General features: G+C 34.9%; 3 protein-coding genes across 6 annotated transcripts; 1 reads left to right on the top strand and 2 right to left on the bottom strand.

Annotated features, from left to right (window-relative positions):
• Positions 1-63: 63 nt before the first annotated feature.
• LOC123904541 (sugar transport protein 13-like) lies at positions 64-4,149 on the bottom strand. Its single transcript, XM_045954191.1, has 5 exons — positions 4,132-4,149; positions 1,947-2,300; positions 1,691-1,815; positions 933-1,224; positions 64-801 (listed from the first exon to the last, which is right to left on the bottom strand). Exons 1-5 carry the CDS (start codon positions 4,147-4,149, stop codon positions 76-78), a joined length of 1,515 nt encoding a protein of 504 aa, XP_045810147.1. The 3' UTR covers positions 64-75.
• Positions 4,150-4,445: 296 nt separating this feature from the next.
• LOC123907322 (DExH-box ATP-dependent RNA helicase DExH9-like) lies at positions 4,446-8,159 on the top strand. Of its 4 annotated transcripts, none has more exons than XR_006809205.1 (7): positions 4,500-4,621; positions 4,695-4,895; positions 5,179-5,397; positions 5,513-5,851; positions 5,923-6,027; positions 7,079-7,236; positions 7,749-8,159. XR_006809205.1 is itself a non-coding variant. In XM_045957529.1 (6 exons), the coding sequence occupies exons 1-6, from the start codon at positions 4,619-4,621 to the stop codon at positions 7,142-7,144; spliced, it is 933 nt and encodes a 310-aa protein (XP_045813485.1). In that variant the 5' UTR covers positions 4,446-4,618; the 3' UTR covers positions 7,145-7,239. The 4 variants fall into 4 exon arrangements, 2 of the variants coding, with proteins under 2 accessions (XP_045813485.1, XP_045813484.1); XR_006809204.1 differs by having other exon boundaries at positions 4,513-4,621; positions 7,004-7,236; XM_045957529.1 differs by lacking the exon at positions 7,749-8,159 and having other exon boundaries at positions 4,446-4,621; positions 7,079-7,239.
• Positions 8,160-9,847: 1,688 nt separating this feature from the next.
• Positions 9,848-19,295, bottom strand: LOC123909618 (protein STRUBBELIG-RECEPTOR FAMILY 2-like). Its single transcript, XM_045960489.1, has 12 exons — positions 19,124-19,295; positions 18,702-18,783; positions 18,373-18,469; positions 18,002-18,073; positions 17,823-17,897; positions 17,651-17,722; positions 12,768-12,839; positions 12,592-12,666; positions 12,417-12,488; positions 11,771-11,836; positions 11,340-11,677; positions 9,848-11,085 (listed from the first exon to the last, which is right to left on the bottom strand). The coding sequence occupies exons 2-12, from the start codon at positions 18,769-18,771 to the stop codon at positions 10,259-10,261; spliced, it is 1,836 nt and encodes a 611-aa protein (XP_045816445.1). The 5' UTR covers positions 18,772-18,783; positions 19,124-19,295; the 3' UTR covers positions 9,848-10,258.
• Positions 19,296-20,624: the final 1,329 nt, after the last annotated feature.

Raw genomic sequence — 20,624 nt, 5'->3', positions numbered from 1 at the left:
ACAGGATAGCTAATTTTTGATTACAATGACAACTTAATATTCATTTTATGTTCTCGAGAGATCAATATTCAAATTTCAATTGATGGAACTCAAACACTTCCAACAATATCTGCATCCATTATTATTTTTTCTCTCAGGATTATCAGCATTTTCTATTTTCTCATTGTCATGATCATCTTCAATAAACCTCTTCCAAAACCAATGTTGCTTCCATACTCTCTCAGTCATCTCTTCAATTGGTATGTTCTTTGTCTCGGGCACCAAGAAAAACACAAAGATTGACATCATCAAAACCCAACCAGAGAAGAACAAAAAGATGCCAAACTTGAAATGACATAACATGGATAGAAAAGCTTGTGCAATGACAAAGGTGAAGAGCAAATTGACACAAACGGTGACACTTTGTCCGGCCGACCGAGTCTCCAATGGAAATGTCTCACTTGGAATAAGCCATCCAAGAGGACCTATAGACCAAGCAAAAGCAGACACGTAAGTGCAAACCATGATAACTACGAAAATTGCGTAACCTTTTGAAAGATTATCTGAATGATCCGTGACCTTGAACCCCAAAATGATAGCTATTACAACTTGAGACAAGAACATTTGTACACCGGCTTCCAATAACAACACACGACGACCAACTTTGTCCACCGAGTAGATAGATACAATTGTGGAGAGGACATTCACAGCTCCTGTTATCACAGCGGAATAGAGCGAAGCATCGTTCTTGAATCCCAATGTGTTGAATAACACTGGCGCATAAAACATGATCGCATTGATGCCTGTGAATTGTTGGAATATCTATTTTTTAACACAACAAAAATGAATCAACAATTAGACAAACAATTTATTTTTCGATGTGGTAGAAATATTGAAATCATTCATTACTTTTAAAATAGTCATTATTAATAAATATTAGAATATGCTAGTACTTGCAATGCGACCGAAATCACAAGTTGGGGACGGTTTTTGCGTTTGAGAAGGTTTCTAAAAGGGCGCTTAACCTCTTTAGCTATACGACTTGCCTCAACAAGCTCCAAGAACTCTGGTTCAACATTTTCAGTGCCACGAATCTTTTTGAGTACGGCTTTTCCTTCATCCATTCGACCACGTTCTATGAGACTATTAGGAGTGTCCACAACTAAGATGGCACCAAGTGTTAGTAGAAGTGCTGGGATGCCAGCCAACCCTAGAGATAGCCTCCAACCCCATCCACCTTTGATTCTGCATTTGGTCACAGCATCAAAAAATTGTTACTCAACAAGTGTCTGAACTCTCAACTATACATTAAAAACTCATTTATTTCTTCTCAAAATAATTTCTTCACCAAATAATTGTCAATACATTTTTTTAACATTTTAAATAAAACAATTATTAGTTTCAAGGGCCGTAGTCACTGATTAAAAGTTGCATAGGACAAATCCATGTTTCTATGAAGTTAGTGTTTACTTTAAAATCCAAGCTGACTTGTCGTGTTGTTAGCGGAGAAACACACTTCAAATAAACAAGCATGTGTTAGACTTTTAAACCATTTGACCAAAATTTTGTTGTACATACATACTATCATATCCATTAATTCAATTTGCTAACTACTACTGTTGGGATTACCACTCTTCTGATTATGACTTGTGATTTATTATTCATCAATCATCTTAATTGTTTTAATTTCATATTAACAAACAAAACTTACTTGTTGGTTCCATAATTGACAAGGTTAGCAAACAAAATGCCAATAGTGACATTAAGTTGGAAAAGTATATTCAAAGCTCCACGTATTCTTGAAGGAGCGATTTCGGAAAGAAACACCGGCACAGCCTATAATCAAATTAAACAAAAAACATTTAGTCACATATTGAACAAATTTAAAATTAACTAACACTTGTGGAATTCTTCGTTACACATTTTATATTTGTGTCCAACATATTTTAACACCTAGGCCTAGCTACCTGATTAGCAAAGCCAACACCACAACCAAGTAAGATTCTTCCAACAATGAGCATGGCAAGATTTTGAGCAGCAGCATTAAAGATAACTCCAGCAATGAAGAAAAAGCCAGCAATCAACATCGTGAGTCTTCTCCCCAAAACTCGAGTGGTATAGGATGCAAAGAAAGTGGCAGTTAAACCGGCTAGATATAAGGAAGACGTAAATAACTGCAATCCTTGATTGTCATATTTGCAGTAATTACTGTCTAATCCTTTCTCTAACACCGTCTTTCTATATACTGCTGGGAAGAACTTCTTCAAGAATGGTGGCATAGCTGTCACACCACCTGTCACCACAATACACTTTTTTTTACTCTATAGAATCATTGTATTTTAATTTTGAGCCAAAAATGGAAATGAGGTCATCAATTATATGATTAAAAAAGATGTAGTTCATTATATTAATTTTATAAAAATATATGAAATTTTTTATAAAAATATTCTATTTAAAAAAGCAACATAATAATATAATTGTTAGGATAAAATTAATATTTCATTGATATGTTAAAACAATATATACAAAATATTATTGTTTGCTAAGATAATTTACTTTTTAATAATTTTTTTAAATGAGTTGAATTTCGAAACTCATGAGAAGCTGATAGGCCTCTCCACTTAATTAGTGCCTCTCCACTTAATTAGTATACCAAAACAAAATTGATTTTGGTTTAGTGAGGGAGAATGCCATTTGAACTTGATAGAATATGCGGTTGAAATTTCGAAAGTACCGTTACGGGTTTTTTTTTTTTAAAAAAGAAAGCATCATAGAAAGTACCGTTACGGGTTATAGACTACGAATTTTGGGACTTTTTCAAAGTTCGGGGAAAAAAAATAAAATGTCACTGAATTCTCGCCTAAATTGATCCAAAGACATATTATAAATGTTGGATAGAAGATTCTTTAAACAAAAGAGATCGAAAAACAACTTATTCATTTCGATTGTTTTTTTTTTACAGTTTTCGTAGGTCATATACTATGAATTTTGGGACTTTTAAAAAACTCGGGGAAAAAAATAAAATGTCATTGAATTCTCTCACAAATGAATCCAATGGCATAATATATGTGTTGGATAGAAGATTCTTTAAAAAAAGGAATCGAAAAACAACTTATTCATTTCGATATTTTCTTTACAGTTTTCGTGGGTTATAGACTATGAATTTTGATATTTTTTGAAAACTCGGTAAAAAAAATAAAACGTCATTGAATTATCGCCTAAACGCATCCAAAGACACACTATATGTGTTGGATAGAATATTCTTCAAATAAAAAGGACCTAAAAACAACTTATTCATTTCGATAGATTTTTTTTATAGTTTTCGTGGGTTACGAATTTTGGGACATTTTCAAAATTCGGGGAAAAATATAAAATGTCACTGAATTCTCGCCTAAATTGATCCAAAGACATATTATATATGTTTGATAGAAGATTCTTTAAACAACAGAGATCGAAAAACAACTTATTCATTTCGATGGTTTTTTTTTTACAGTTTTCGTAGGTTATATACTATGAATTTTGGGACTTTATCAAAATTCTAGAAAAAAAATAAAATGTCATTGAATTCTCTCACAAATTGATCCAATGGCATAATATATGTGTTGAATAGAAGATTATTTAAAAAATGGGATCGAAAAACAACTTATTCATTTCGATATTTTTTTTACAGTTTTCGTGGGTTATAGACTATGAATTTTGATGTTTTTTGAAAACTCGGTAAAAAAAAACGTCATTGAATTATCGCCTAAACGCATCCAAAGACAAACTATATGTGTTGGATAGAAGGTAAATTGATTTTGATTTGAGAATTAGCTTTCATCATTCATTACCATTTCCTAATTGAATACTTTGATTTTGATTTTGCTATTCTAAGTTGATTTTGATTTTGCTTTTGATTTTGATTTAATTTTGACATGAGAATTAGGTTTCATCATTCATGATAATTTCCTAATTGAATGCTATTCTAATTTGATTTAGATTTTTATTTTGCTTTTGATTCTGATTTTTATTTTCATTTTGATATGCATGAACGAATGAATAGGCTTGTTATGATTATTATGGCGTGGAAACCATTAGGCAAGTATTATGGTTTCAATGTTATGTTTCTCTGTTTTTAGGTGTTTTGAGGGGGAAAATGAATTTAGCTTGTACTGATTCTAGCTTGTACATGATTTGAAAATGAATGGATTCTTTGCTCTAGATAAGCTTGTAGCATATTCTTTGAAAATGAATAAGAATGAATTTTGATTTAGCATTATGTTTTGCCTGAAACCATTAGGCAAGTATTTTGGTTTCACATTATTCTGATATTCTACTTTGATTTTGATTCTGATATGCTAAACCATTTTGATTTTGATTCTGATATGCTACAAGCTTGTATTAATTCTAGAGTTTAGCATTATGTTTTGCCTGAAACCATTAGGCAAGTAGTTTGGTTTCACATGGAAGACTATCAAAACCATAAAACCATACTTATGGTTTAGGTTATAACATAATGCTAAATTCCACAGTTAGGATTATATAGGATTGAACTTGGAATTGTTGTGGTATAGTGATATTGTACCAATCTCACTATGTCTAATTCACATTTCAGTACTACATTTGGGCTATTACTTGTCTTGAAAACTCTGAATCTGTTATGGTAATTAAAATAAACACCCTTTTATGTTTAATTTAATTGATTAAGGTTTAAATATCATGATTTTTGTTTATAGGTGTCTGCACATACATCTGCTGGGAAAACTGTTGTGGCGTTATATGCAATTGCTATGTCGCTTCGAAATGGACAATGTGTTATCTACACTTCACCTATTAAGGCACTTAGTAATCAAAAGTATAGAGAATTTAAAGAAGAGTTTTCTGATGTTGGTTTGATGACTGGTGACGTTACCATTGATCCCAATGCTTCTTGCTTGGTACATTTTTATATATACTTTCTTCCTTTTGTAAATGTTGTTTTTGTAGAAGAAAACACCTTATAGCTTTCATGAAAACAATTTGACTTCTTTTGTTATAAAAATAGCTTATAGATAAAAACTTTTATGATCAATGCTTAATTATGTTTATAATAATACCATGAACGGTTTCTTGCAGAGAAAACAATAAATCATTAGCGGTTTTATTGGAATAAAACAAATAATTTAATCCAAAGTAACAAAATTTATTGGTTTTTTTTGTTGCGTAATTTATTTATTTTAGGTCATGACTACAGAAATTTGGCGTAGTATGCAATACAAAGGGTCTGAGGTCACCAGGGAGGTGGCTTGGATAATTTTTGATGAGGTGCATTATATGCGTGATCGCGAAAGGGGTGTGGTTTGGGAAGAGAGCATTGTTATGTCGCCAAAGAATGCCCGTTTTGTCTTCCTCTCTGCCACTGTCCCCAATGCCAAGGAATTTGCTGATTGGGTGGCAAAGGTTATTTAATCTCAACTTGATTCCATTGAATCTCTATTGATCGACATAATTTTGGTTCTTTTTTGTGAATAAAGGGATGTATTGATGATGGTCTTATGATTTGGGTTGATTGTAGGTGCACCAACAGCCTTGTCATATTGTTTATACGGATTACCGGCCAACTCCCCTTCAACATTATATTTTTCCTTCCGGAAGTGAGGGTATGTACTTGGTTGTAGATGAAAAGGGAAAATTTCGCGAAGACAGCTTTCAGAAAGCTTTGAATGCTCTTGTTCCTGCTGCTGATGGTGATAGGAAAAATGAAAATGCCAAGTGGCAAAAAGGTTTGGTGCTGGGCAAGGCTGCTGAAGAAAGTGACATATTCAAGATGGTGAAAATGATCATCCAACGTCAATACGATCCCGTGATACTGTTCAGCTTTAGCAAGAGGGAGTGTGAGTTTCTTGCAATGCAGGTAAGTTCTAATTGATGTTCATTCTTCCATGTGTGATACTATGTCTCTGATGTTGTCTATGGTATCTGCAGATGGCAAAAATGGATCTTAATGGGGATATAGAGAAGGACAACATAGAAAAAATATTTTGGTGTGCTATGGATATGCTTTCAGATGATGATAAGAAGTTGCCTCAGGCAAGTTAATTAACTTTAGTGTCTATCTCTCTGGGTATATTTACCATGCCTCATATGTCTGATTTTTAGCGTAGTTCTTCTTAGTTTAAAAATAACACTCATCTCTTAAACCGGATTCAATTTTCTCCCGTCAATTCTATCACACTCTATAATTTAAGAAAACAAGGATTCCGTAGGACTAGTAGATTTTAGATTTATTTGGTTTGCCTTATTTGGAGCTTGACCTGTTCTTTGCTGCATAAGCTTTGTTTGCTTTGTGGATTTAAGTTAAGCATTTGTTTCTCTATGTCAAAATCCCACTGTATATTTTGAGGGGGAAAATAGGTGTTTTGAGGGGGAAAATGAATTTAGCTTGTATTGATTCTAGCTTGTACATGATTTGAAAATGAATGGATTCTTTGCTCTAGATAAGCTTGTAGCATATTCTTTGAAAATGAATAAGAATGGATTTTGATTTAGCATTATGTTTTGCCTGAAACCATTAGGCAAGTATTTTGGTTTCACATTATTCTGATATTCTACTTTGATTTTGATTCTGATATGCTAAACCATTTTGATTTTGATTCTGATATGCTACAAGCTTGTATTAATTCTGGAGTTTAGCATTATGTTTTGCCTGAAACCATTAGGCAAGTAGTTTGGTTTCACATGGAAGACTATCAAAACCATAAAACCATACTTATGGTTTCAGTTATAACATAATGCTAAATTCCACAGTTAGGATTATATAGGATTGAACTTGGAATTGTTGTGGTATAGTGATGTTGTACCAATCACACTATGTCTAATTCACATTTCAATACTACATTTGGGCTAAATTATTTTTTGTTTAAAGGTAGCATAATTGTGGTATCTATAATTGTGCTAAGCATGTATTGTAACATAATTCAGTACTACATTTTGCTTTTTTCTGCTATGTTTTGTGTTCTTTTTCAAGTTGAACGAGAGTTTTAATGATTGTGTGCTGCCATCACAGTTTTACAAGTTTTGCAAGAGTTCATTGAATCTGCAACGGTTGATCATGGTCTGTGTTTGTGGCACATATTATTAGGAGCTTGCAAGAACCATCGTAACTATGTACTCGGAATTTATGCTGGAGAGAAACCGATGGAGCTAGTGTCACTAGAATCATCTGTTGATGTATTGTTATCAAGTATATATACAGCCTTAGGGGAGTTGCAATATCATATTCCGGTTGGAATTGATTAGGTTAGTGATGCTCTCTACTTTACCTTGTGTCTGTTTTTTATAAGTATACAATTGTGTATAATTTTCAAACTAAGAAACTGTTAATGGGTTAATTATTGAAGCCATTTAACAACACTAGTGGTTTCATTGGATGTACTAAATGATTTCAATAACTTCATGAAAACATTAGTCTTGTTAAATGGTTTCATTATGTTGTTTCTTAAATAGTTTAGCATTGCAACATACTTTTGTCTGTAGCATTATGTTGTTTCTCATATTGTGTTTCAGTTTTACTGTGCTACATGGTTAATAGTTTTTCCCTTTAGCTTTGTTTATATGGAATGACATAAATCAATGTATAGTGAATGTGTTCTCTGAGTAGTGTTGTTCTGCCATGGGTTGGATTTTTTGTTGTGCAGTATTGATTATCTTATTGATTGAAATTTATTTGACTTGTGGGATTTCATTGTGTTTCATTTTCATTTGTTATATTTTTGGTTTTTTTGATGTGGGAATGATTTTCATTGATGCAGATTGAAAAATCTAAGGTGGTAGATTTTCTATCAACCTTCAGCCTTGGACTATCACAGTCGGATGACTCAAAAGCTTCATCATCGCGTAGTTTTAGACAACTGAGGGGGGAAATGGAAGAGGCAAAAGGAAATGAAAAGAAAAGAAGCAACATAACAAAACTGAGGGGGAAGGAAGTTTGGATGATGATGAAAATGTAAAGGATAAAAAGCTGAAGAAAGGTACTGAACCTGAGCAGAGATTGAGACACAAAATGAATATTCCTAAGGAGGAGTGTCATTTTTATTTAAATTAAATTGTACAGAATGAGTGCCATTTTTCTTTAAATTAAATTGTATACCATAACAAAAGCATGGATGTTAGAGAAAGGGAAATTAAAGTATGAAGAAAATTTATTTTTCTTTTGTGTACCACTCTTGATTTTGGTTTTCAGACTTATTATTTTCAATATTATAACCTTAGTTTTGAATATTATTAGTCTATGATGGATTTGTACACTAAAACCATTTATCAAGAATAATGGTTTCAGTAAGTTATACACTGAAACCATTACTCTTGTCAAATGGTTTCAGTTACATATACACTTTTGATAAAAGGTTTAGGAACTTTCATTAGTTGAAACCTACTTAAGGATGGTCTCCCAACATAAGAAAGATAAGGATGGTCTTCGAATCAACCCATTTGAAGGACGTGCATTTGAATCCAACACATCACCTCTCTCTCGAAACATGGGTTCATGGGTTGATTCGAAGACACTTCTCCTCTCTCCGAATCCAACACATTTTAATCTTTCTCAACTTAATTATAAATGTATTTGAACGACATTAACTATTAAGCAGAACCATTTTGAAAAAACCTCTCGCCACTTTCGAAATTTAATTTTTCTTTTGTGTGCCTCAGTCGATGTTATTTTTGATATGCAAACCATTGAAATTCATAAACAATACACGATATTTATCGGTTGAGGTAAAACATATTAACTAATCAATGTTATTGATTAGTAGGCAAAAATGATATTTAGAAATGATTAATAGAACTCAAATATCTATCATTTACGTCACATGTTATTAATGGCGTGTCAACTTTATTTCTCTCGTAAAAAATCACCCTAAGTTTATCGTGGTGGTGCAATTGTTAAAGAAATCATCAAAATTCCTTCTCTCGATAAGGTTCAAACCCTAGTTTTTCTCTTCTACAAGTTCTCACATTCTGTTTAAACATATACTGTATTGAATTGTAACCACCAACCAGTTTACTACAATATCGCCCACTTACCTATGTCAACTTCATGTACTAAAAATTGCTAGACAATAATTTTTGCCTTTACTATCTTCAATTGAAAAAATGTAACAACAATAGCAAGGAACTAAGGATGAAAAACCTTTGTCATCATCATTTCATGAATATGCAATGCCTCTACATCAACAAACCCGCGCCCGCCCCTCCTTGTTACCGTGATTTCTAAGAAGCTACAAAATCAAGCTTCTCCATTACCATCGTTTTCACAAACGAACTGCACATCCAAACAAATGCTTAAGAATTTTTTTGGACACTTGTCCGACATGTGTTGTAGGAGTGCCATACAAGTGTCTAAGTGTTAGACACCAACATGCCTAATCATAGAAGTATCCATACTTCATAGGTTTTGCATTTTGTTAACGAGAGACGCACCAGTTCAGTTCAATTTTGAGACCAGTAGTTAGCAGCACATAAATGAGCATTGTAGCATCCATTTTCAATCATCATTCAGAAAAGAATCAACAATTACACAAAATAATCTTTTGGTATTTGAATTGAATCATTGAATCAAACAACAGTGTGAAAAAAACAATACACCATAATCTCTCATTTTGATATTCTCCATTTTCTATTCCTATTCCCCATTACAATTTGTGCAACAGGAGAACAAGTCCTTAACTTCTCAACCCAAAATTTCACATCCTCTTTTCCCAATTTCAAACTCATCATCAAAACAACACCAAACAGAAACCCTAAAAACCAATTTTTTATGGCTTTATTTCTCAACAACAAAGAAATTGAAGAAATTCCAATCATACAGAACAATGAGCTCAAAAACAGATCCAATTCTGAAATTCTCCATGACCACAAACCTGCAACACAGATAATGACAAACAGTTTAAGTTTTTCATTGAACCTCCCTTATCTCTCATATGTTCCATTGAAAAGATAATGACAAAAAGTTTGTCAATGTTCCAGTTTGCAAAGTTGAATCTCATGTGAACAGTTGATAGAATACAGTTCAAAATGAATCATAATACAAGAAATTAAAGGCCGAAACAGTGATTATTGAAGTAGAATGTCAGTGAGTTGTATCTTGCTCCCTACTCAGTACCCACCCCAAGTAATGAAGTTCAAACAAAGCTCCTCATTACTCCCTGTAGACACACTACTATTAGACAAAAATAGTATGGTATAGTAAGATATCAATGGTTAGGACATTCTCTACTTTGAAGATATCAATATGCCATATGTTCTCTTTCCACACCTTTTGCTACCATCGTAGGAACTTAGCATGTTTCTTGTCTTGTGGGCAGTAGAATGGAAGGTCTTCTGGGCAGTAGACTGGAAGACCATCATATCCCATTATAACTAAAGCACACACAGCCTTCTTAAGTTGTCTATAAACCTTGATGTTGGTTGAAGTTTCTCCTTCGAGTATTCCACTGAGAACTTCATAATATATATGTCCATCGAAGGTGACTTCATGAGATTCACTAAGTGGAAAGACTACCACGTTTACGCTTTGTATTGCACCTTTCATAAAATTCCCGGCAAAGCAAGTGTTGATCATCACTGTTAGTGTCGCTTCCAGCGGCACTTTCGGCATGAATTTTGTAGACAAAAAATGATCCGTTATAAATTTAGAATCGGAAGTCCAAATTCCAAATTTATCAACTTCAAACTCAATGGAATGTCCCGCTATATACACAAAAAGTATATCTTGTGCATTAGCTTCTTCAACTAACAATGTTAGTTGTCTTTGAATTGCCACTTTTGTTGGATGCGTATACTTGTTGGTGTCACACAGTATCGTGATATCTTGGTCTATGAAATTGAAGTTTTCCATTAAAATTGTTTTCATCCCTTCGACTTCATCTAAGGTATGCAACAGTCTATCTTCTCCAAACTTGTAATACATCACCCCAATTGAAACTGCCTTTTTTCTTGGCACAGCTGGTGTGTTTTCAGCACTTCTTCCTCCACTACTTTCTGCCTTGGTTGTCTTTCGTTTTTTACGACGACCTTGCTGCATAGCCTTTAGCATGAGTAACTTTGTATGGCTTGATCTCTTGTTCAAATACATTCTAACTTGATCATCTGTAATAGCATAATACATGCAGGTGAGACGACTATGTGAAATGTATCTTAGCAGGATAGAAATGGACTAAAAGAAGACATGCAGGTGAGACGACTATGTAAAATGTATATTAGCAGGATATATACTTAGGCGCATAGCTAAATTTGTACTCCTACCAAGCACCCTCCTAAAGTCTTAGCAGAGTTGTAAAGATAAGATGTCTAAGTGCATGGTCATTTATTTTATCATTGAATCAGCATATAAAATGAATTACCTTCGGCTGCATAAACAGGATGAGACACCAGTGTAATATGACTGCTTCCAAAGCTCCTCAGCCTCAACAGCAATTTATTAAAATGAATTAGAATGAAGAAGGCGAATCCTGTTTCCAATAATAAGGTGAATCCTTTTGCCAATAATGTTCCTCCGTCAACCATAAAAGCTATTCCTCCACGACCCATGGGGATCTTCTCATGTTTTCTCACAAAGTTTTCATTGGCATTTGCCTGAGTTGTGTGTGGGCAACTGCTACTGTGCTCAACTATAACATATTCAAAAGGAAATTCCCAGAGAGGAGAGTCACCCAATGGATATAACTTACTCCCTCCAATCCTATATCAAGTAGAGTATGAATGTTCATTATATATATCATATCTAAGAAAGAAATTGCAGGTGATCAAACTGGTAATACTTATTATCACTAACCATAAGTTTGGTATGGTCTGGACATTTTCTGGAAGAATACCACTAAACAGATTCTGTTGAATGTTCCTGATAAAATAGAAAAATTAGTAAATGTCTGAGCAAAAACTGAAATAAAAATCCTACAACTATTACATATAGCACCTGAGTGCAAGATATTTAGTTAAGGTAAAGCTTGATTATTAGCTGGGGCTAAGCAAAAGTAACAAATTGATGTCAATTAAGGTAGGTCTTATAAGACTCCAATGCTAGCTGCCATTAGTTCAAGCATAAAAGAAACTGTGCTATAAACTAAGGCTAATGTAATGCACTTGGGTGTTTTATTCTCCAGCTACTTCCCCTTCAGCATGAATACAAAATAGACTTTACTAGTCTTATGGAAGTAACATGCTTTACATGATCAAAAAATATATTTCACAGGTAACCCTTGCAAGTACATATACACATAGTTGTTCAAGGAATTCTTAAGCAACACTCAAAGCTATCTAGCTTTTGGCTTATTTTTATTTCTAGTATAGTTTCTATTATTACTTAGTCCATACTACTTTTGCCTTTGTCAATTATTAAAATTGGTGAGTTTTAAATTGGCTTCATCTTAGTCAGTTATTAAATGCATGCAGAGAGGCTAAAGTTTCAGTCGAAAACATACATTTTTTCCAGGTTATCTAAGCCAGTGAACACATTGCCAACGAGTCCAAACAAGAAATTGTGGCTTAAATTCCTACAAGAGAAGAAGCGATAATTTCACAGCCACTTTAGAGATGAATCACTATCTCATACTAACAAAAATGAAAATGTACTAAAATCAAAAGTATTTGACTCACAGATGCCTTAGTTTCTTCGTTGTTGATAAAGAATGGGAGATATTTTTGCTCAAATAGATGCAGCAAGCCATGTTCCTGGAATAAAATTGAGTCGTCAGAAAAAACCCATTGCTCAAGACACAAGCACTCATAGAATGACTCATGAAGTAATATAACAAACAGAACACTAGGCTTACATATGAGTGGAATTGGGAAGCAGACTGTATGGTATTGGTATCACACCCACTATGTTGTGAGAGCTGACATCACTAATTAAATAAACAAGAATGTATAACTAAGTAAATAACATATGTTACAGTAAACCAGAAAAACTTAAAACAGCATAGTGGCTTCATCTTAGTCAATTATTAAATGCATGCAGAGATGCTAAAGTTTCATAGAAAACTGTTGATTGTATATATCTTTGTATTTATTATCTGATTCTGTTTTTATTACGATCCTATTATTATGGGATTATGTTTACCTAGCCTCTTGTATATATAGACTTGTACTTCTCTTATGAATATACAGTGAAATATTCAGATTTAAGTTGGTACCAGAGCACTCTGGTTCAACCCTTTATTTTCTATTTCTCAGTTTTTATTTTTTTTTTTAGGGTTTCAGCCGCCGGGAGCGCTGACCCAGTAACCCTCCTTTTTTTTCCTTCTATTTCTTAGTTTTGATTTTTAGGGTTCCAGCCGCCGAGAGCGCTGACCCAGTAACCCTCCTTTTTTTTTTTTTCCCCTCTATTTCTCAGTGTTGATTTTTAGGGTTTCAGCCGCCGTGAGCGCTGACCCATTGACCCGAATCTGTCTATTTTTTTTTGTTGTGTTTCATCATGGAAAAAGGGAGTGAAACCAAGTCTGAAAAGAAGAGTTTAATTTCTTTTGCCTTTTCTGGAACTCCTACCATCACATCACAGAAGTTGAATGGGAAGAATTATTTGGACTGGCGTAATGCGGTGGAAATATGGTTTCTAGGTCAAGCATTGTTTGACCATCTTGAGAAGAAGGCAGATGATATTGTTGCCTCTAAAAGGGAAGAGTGGAAACAAGCTGATTTTCAGTTGTTGGCATTATTGTTTCAGTCCATTGAACCAAATTTGATGGTTCACTTCCGTCCGTATAGAACATGTCATGAGGTTTGGAAGAAGGCACAAACAGTTTATGCTAATGATATACAAAGATTGTACGAGACAATTCATAATTTGACAACACTTCAGATGTCTGATCTTGATTTGCCTACCTATCTGAACAAGGCACAATCTGTTTGTGAAGAAGCTAAGTTGATGCTCTTAAATCAAGATGTAAAGAAGATGGCAGAGAAACTAGATAATATGCTTATGGTGTTTGTTCTCCATGGACTGCACAAAGACTTTGAACATGTTCGGAACCAGACATTGACTAATTCTGAAGTTCCCACGTTGGAGGTGCTCTTTGATCGTTTGCTACGAGTTCCTTCTCCTAATGAATCAATCAATATTGATGCTGCAGCGCCAATAGAGTCTTCAATGTTGGTGTCTAATTCTGCTAATCGTGGAGGTCGAGGTCGTGGTCGTAGAGGTGGTGGCCATGGCAGAGGTGGTGGTCATGGCAGAGGTGGTAAAGGAAAATTGTATTGTACTTATTGTAAGCTTGATGGCCATATTCAAGATTGGTGTTATGCTCTTCATGGATATCCGGCCAAAACTGCTAATGTGGCTCAATCTCCGGGGTCTGTTGTCGAGCAAACGTTCCAACCAGAAGCTGATAGTGAATATCAAGAGTACCTTCAGTTTAAGGCAGCTCAAAAGGCATCTTCATCATCGGCTACTGTTGCTCACACTGGTAATTCTACCATTTGTCTCTCTCATTCCGCGTCTATTGGACCATGGATTTTAGATTCCGGTGCTTCTGATCACTTAGCTGGTAATCCATCTCTCTTTTCAAAATTATCTCATCCTCAAACACCTCACACCATTACTCTTGCTAATGGATCTAAGGCACATGCAACTGGTGTCGGTCACGCTTCGCCTCTTCCATCCTTATCATTAAATTCTGTATTATTTGTACCTGGTTGTCCTTTCAATTTAATTTCAGTCAGCCAACTTACTCGTAGTTTGAATTGCTCTATAACCTTTAATTCTGATTCTGTCTGTATACAGGATCGAAGTACGGGGCAGACGATTGGAACTGGATCTGAGTCACGAGGTCTCTACTATCTTCAGCCATCCACATCCACCATATGTGTCGCTTCAGAGTCTCCAGAACTTCTTCATCGTCGTCTTGGTCATCCAAGTTTGGATAAGTTTAAGCGCATGGTTCCTCAGTTGCAGCTAAAGTCTTTGGATTGTGAGTCGTGTCAACTAGGCAAACATGTTAGAGTGTCTTTTCCAAGTAGTGAAAATAGTCGAGCTGTATCTTCTTTTGATATTATTCATTCTGATGTTTGGGGTCCTAGTCGTGTTCCGACTGTTTTAGGTTATAAGTATTATGTTACCTTCATTGATGATTTTTCAAGGTGCACTTGGTTATTTTTATTAAAAGATCGTTCTGAGTTATTTGGTGCCTTTCAAATATTTTATTCTGAGATAAAAAATCAATTTGGAAAAACAATTCGTGTTTTGCGCAGTGATAATGCAAAAGAATATTTTTCTACACCCTTTAAATCGTTTTTGACTTCTCATGGCATCATACACCAATCTAGTTGTCCTCATACACCGCAACAAAATGGTGTGGCTGAACGTAAGCATCGTCATATTGTTGATACCGCCCGAACACTTATGATAAATGCTAATGCGCCTTTAAAATTTTGGGGTGACGCAGTACTTACAGCATGTTATTTGATTAATCGTATGCCATCATCTGTTTTGGGTAATAAAATTCCTCAGTCCCTTTTGTTTCCACAGGACCCCCTTTATGTGGTTCCACCTCGTGTGTTTGGTTCCACCTGTTTTGTACATGACCTTACTCCTGGACGTGATAAGTTGTCTGCTCGGGCGGTCAAATGTGTCTTTCTTGGGTATTCTCGAGTTCAAAAGGGATATCGGTGTTATTGTCCTAGTACACATCGTTTCTATGTGTCCGCAGATGTCACATTCTTTGAGGATACAATGTTCTTTGTGTCACCAACTAATTCAGAATTAATACCACCTCCGGTATTACCCATTCCTGTTCTTGATGTTCCTCAGGTTTCAGAACAAGAGTCTCCCTCACATGTTGATCGTAAGTATGGTATTACTTATGAGCGTCATCGTCACAACGCTCCAAATGTTGCTCTTCCACCTGAGCCTCAAGACTCAGTTCCTGCACCAATCTCTTCTCCTACTACGGTCCCACCTGACACTTCCGCTGACCAACCGATTACAATTCGCAAAGGTAACCGGTCCACTCGTAATCCATACCCTGTTTATAATTTTGTGAGTTACCACAGGTTATCTTCTTGTCATTCTGCCTTTGTTTCTGCATTATCTTCTATTACCATTCCTAAGAATGTTCAGGAAGCACTATCTCATCCAGGGTGGAGACAGGCAATGATTGATGAGATGACAGCTTTGGAATCCAATAGTACATGGACTCTTGTTCCTCATCCTACTGGAAAATCTACAGTGGGCTGTCGATGGGTCTTTACCGTTAAAGTTGGGCCTGATGGACAAGTGGATCGACTGAAGGCTCGGTTGGTAGCAAAAGGATATACTCAGATTTATGGCTTGGATTATGGTGATACTTTTTCTCCGGTTGCTAAGATGGCATCAGTCCGTCTGTTCTTGTCTATGGCTGCCATCCGTCATTGGCCTTTATACCAACTTGATATTAAGAATGCCTTTCTGCATGGTGATTTAGAAGAGGAGATTTATATGGAGCAACCACCTGGTTTTGTTGCTCAGGGGGAGTCAGGTCTTGTCTGCAGGCTACAGAAGTCATTGTATGGATTAAAACAATCACCTCGAGCATGGTTTGGAAAGTTTAGCAAAGTTATTCAGCAATTTGGTATGGTTCGATCCGAAGCAGACCATTCAGTTTTCTTTAAATGCTCACCTACGAATGAGATGATTTACCTTGTGGTGTATGTAGATGATATTGTTATTACAGGTGATGATGAAGAGGGCATTAAGCAACTAAAGCAACATTTGTTTACACATTTTCAGACCAAAGATCTTGGTCGGTTGCGATACTTTCTTGGAATTGAAGTTGCTCAATCAAAATCAGGTATTGCTATCTCTCAGAGGAAATATGCTCTCGACATTTTAGAGGAAACAGGGATGCTTGATTGCAAGCCTGTGGATACACCTATGGATCCAAATGTGAAGCTTATACCTAATCAGGGGGAGCCCTATCCAAACCCGGGACAATATAGAAGACTAGTTGGAAAGTTAAACTATCTCACTATGACCAGACCAGACCTTGCCTTTCCGGTCAGTGTCATTAGTCAGTTTCTTAATTCACCATGTGATAGTCATTGGAATGCAGTTGTTCGGATCCTAAGATACATCAAAGGATCACCGGGCAAAGGGCTTATTTATACGGACAGAGGCCACACTAATATACTTGGATATTCAGATGCTGATTGGGCAGGAGATGCTGGTGATAGGAAATCCACTTCGGGTTATTGTGTTCTTTTTGGAGGTAACTTGATCTCGTGGAAAAGCAAGAAACAAACAGTTGTTGCAAGGTCAAGCACTGAAGCTGAGTATCGTGCTATGGCTAATGCAACATGTGAACTTGTATGGTTAAGGAATTTGCTTCAAGAGTTGAAGTTTTGTGAGATATGTCCTATGGAACTTGCTTGCGACAATCAATCAGCTTTGCACCTCTCATCAAATCCAATTTTTCATGAGAGGACTAAACACATAGAAGTTGACTGCCATTTCATTAGAGAAAAGATTATCTCAGGAATCATCAAGACTTCATTTATCAGATCTAATGATCAACTTGCAGACATGCTAACTAAGTCCTTACGAGGTCCTAGGATAGCTTACATATGTAACAAGCTGGATGCATCTGACATATATGCTCCAGCTTGAGGGGGAATGTTGATTGTATATATCTTTGTATTTATTATCTGATTCTGTTTGTATACAGGATCGAAGTACGGGGCAAACATTTCTTCCAGGTTATCTAAGCCAGTGAACACATTGCCAATGGGTCCAAATAAGAAAGTGTGACTTAAATTCCTGCAAGAGAAGAAGGGATTATTTCACAGCCATTTTAGAGGAATCACTATATCATACTAAAAAAATGAGAATGTACTAAAATCAAAAGTATTTGACTCACAGATGCCTTAGTTTCTTCGTTGTTGATAATGACTGACGGATATTTTTGCACAAATAGATGCAGCAAGCCATGTTCCTGAATAAAATTGAGTCATCAGAAAAACCAACTGCTCAAGACACAAGCACACATAGAATCGGCTCATTAAGTAATATATATAACAAGCAGAACAATAGCCTTACATATGTGTGGCATTGGGAGGCAGACGGAATGGTATTGGTATCACACCCACTATGTTGTTAGAGCAGACATCACTAAATAAACCAGAATAACTAAGTAAATCACATATATGTTACAGTAAACCAGAAATCGTTGTATTTATATGTATAACTACGTAAATGACACATAGTGGCAAAATTAGTGTATGTAACTTGTACCAAAACACTGAATAAAATCACAATATCTCAGGAGTAAGAAAATAGAAGTTCAGTGCACGAAATTTTCCTTCCATTACTACCTATGTAGAGTGCATACATTGATTCATGCATGAAACTTACAGAAGTAAATCTGATTATGAAAAGTTCCATTCCTTCCACACAATAATCAAACTTACAGATGTTGCAAGTTTTGTAGATTGTGGAGCAAGCCTCCAACTCCTTTCCATCCTTGGAGCACCGGTGAGTAGTTCAAGGTCTTGTGTAGGTCCTTCACTGCTAATTAAAAAGAAATTAATTACAACCTTGTTTTAGGAACTAATTCAAATTGAACGGTGGATTCTAAGAAAATCATGTATAGAAGAAATTAATTCCATGGGAGGAATCTGCCAAAGGATTAGTTCCTAAAACAAGGTTGTAATTAATTCCATGTATGAAAAAGAAATTAATTACAACCTTGTTTTAGGAACATTATAGAAGAAATTAAAATCAGTTCAAAGGAACATACCATGTGAGGAATCTGCCAAAGAAATCAAAATCACGAAGAAGATGAAACGTGCAATGTAACCAGACGCCATATCTGCAAATGACTGAAACCAAAATTCAAAAAAGGAAAAATAAATAAAATTAGGAACCCTAACCTATAACCAGAGTAATCACAACTCTTAATTCAAAATGCAAATATGAAATACTATATATTATTAACTGGAATTCAAGATTATGATTAGAAAAGAAGGGGGAAAAAATGTAAGCGAAGAATATCAAAATCAAATTCAATGAACTTAGTTCTTCCTTGGCGAAGTAGCGATTGAAATGAATTATGATTCTGAGATCGAGTGTATTCTGAGATCAATTACCTTCGTCAAACAAATTCCATATCAAGAACACTACATAGATCAATTTTCTAGCAATCAACGAAAAGAGTGTTACCTGATGATTCTGCGATAAAGGTTGGGAATCGCAAATGCAAATTCAAACTTGTGGTACACGTTTGGAAAGATCTTGGAAGGTTAAAAGCAAACAAGATAGAATGAAGGAGAGAGTGAGAGCGCAAACTTCAAAATTCAATTTGAGCAGTGGAGGGAGGAATAATGCGCTAGTTAGTTACTAACTATATGCTAATGTGTCTTTTAGAATGGTCCAACTAGACTTCTCCACCAATGGTACAATACTTTTAGCCTTTGATTTAATATTTAAAATATCCAAAGGCTGTGATGCAAGAATGTACACTTGCTTTTTTGGTGACTACTATAAACAAAACAAAACAAAACAAAACAAAAACTTTTGTATATAGAATTCACAAGTCACAATTCAACGAAAAGGATTTTTTGGGATTTGGATTCGGTGCAGTTGGACTGCATGCAGTCAGTGCATATGGACCGTCCGATTGAAATCAGATTTTATGACTAATTTTAGTTGTTTATAAAAAGCTTATATTCTAGATCATCCGATCTAAATTTGAAGGTGATTAATGGGCCGACTGCACTGCAGTCATTGTTTCCCGACTGCACACAACCCAAATCCGATTTTTTGACATAGTTTCCTGCTGTAGTAAATTTGAGCCGTTCATTTATGATCAGACGGTACATATTACACACAGTTTTATATCCAAAATAATACATTGGAAAGTTTCTTTCACTAAAGTTTCACGACTTTTGGAAATACTAAGGTTTAAAGATTAAAAAAAAATGAAGTAGAGATGAAGTCATGAGGTGTGTTTGGTTGTGAGAAGAAAGTGAAAAGAGAGAAATTGGTGAGAGAGAGTCTGAGAAGAGAGAAATAGGTGAGAAATATAGTAGATTTGATGCATCGATTGGAATAAGAGAAAATACAAATAAATAGAAGAGAGAGAAAAGTGTGGTTGATTTTTAAAAAGACAAAAATAACCTTGTATTTTATTTTAATATAATTTAGTCATTAATTTATCACCAACACAACAACGTTACTATTCACGTTTTTGGCAATAGATGAATACAAGGAGTCAAGGACAAAATTGGAACACAGTAACTGTTTTTTATTCTCTCGCCTGTTTGTTTCTCCTCATAAGAGAGAAGACTCTAAAATTAGTGGGTCCCATGTATTTTAACTCTCTCCCCTCTTTCTCATCACAACCAAACAAGAGAAAAAGTGATATTCTCTTCAATCTCTCTCTCTCTCTCTTCAAATTCTCTCTCTTCTTTTGATATTCATTCTTTGATATATCATGTATTTGCATAGTTATGCTTTATATTTAGGGTTAATGTAATGGGCTTTGAGACTTATGAGGTGTATTAGATTGACATTTTATAAGATTGTCCTTGCTTTTAAGATTCTTTAAAATATATTTTATAATAATCATGATTTTTCAATTTGGATTTTGATGGAATTATGGCAAATATCTTTTATTATAATGATGATTTTTCAATTTTTATTTTGAAAGATTTTATGAATT

The sequence above is a fragment of the Trifolium pratense genome, linkage group LG2 (genome assembly GCF_020283565.1).
Source record: "Trifolium pratense cultivar HEN17-A07 linkage group LG2, ARS_RC_1.1, whole genome shotgun sequence".
Taxonomy (NCBI): Eukaryota; Viridiplantae; Streptophyta; class Magnoliopsida; order Fabales; family Fabaceae; genus Trifolium; species Trifolium pratense.
This window is presented reverse-complemented; position numbering and strand designations above follow the sequence as displayed.

Coding starts and splice junctions, on each gene's coding strand:
- LOC123904541 (XM_045954191.1), bottom strand. Junction 1,816..1,946: donor GTGTTGGCTTTGCTAATCAG/GTAGCTAGGCCT, acceptor ATTTGATTATAG/GCTGTGCCGGTGTTTCTTTC. Junction 802..932: donor TGATTTCGGTCGCATTGCAA/GTACTAGCATAT, acceptor GTTAAAAAATAG/ATATTCCAACAATTCACAGG.
- LOC123907322 (XM_045957528.1), top strand. Junction 4,896..5,178: donor ATCCCAATGCTTCTTGCTTG/GTACATTTTTAT, acceptor TATTTATTTTAG/GTCATGACTACAGAAATTTG. Junction 6,028..7,003: donor ATGATAAGAAGTTGCCTCAG/GCAAGTTAATTA, acceptor CTGCCATCACAG/TTTTACAAGTTTTGCAAGAG.
- LOC123909618 (XM_045960489.1), bottom strand. CDS start 18,771: ATGGCGTCTGGTTACATTGCACGTTTCATCTTCTTCGTGATTTTGATT. Junction 18,074..18,372: donor CTACAAAACTTGCAACATCT/GTAAGTTTGATT, acceptor TGGTTTATTTAG/TGATGTCTGCTCTAACAACA. Junction 11,837..12,416: donor TTAGATAACCTGGAAAAAAT/GTATGTTTTCGA, acceptor CTATTTTATCAG/GAACATTCAACAGAATCTGT.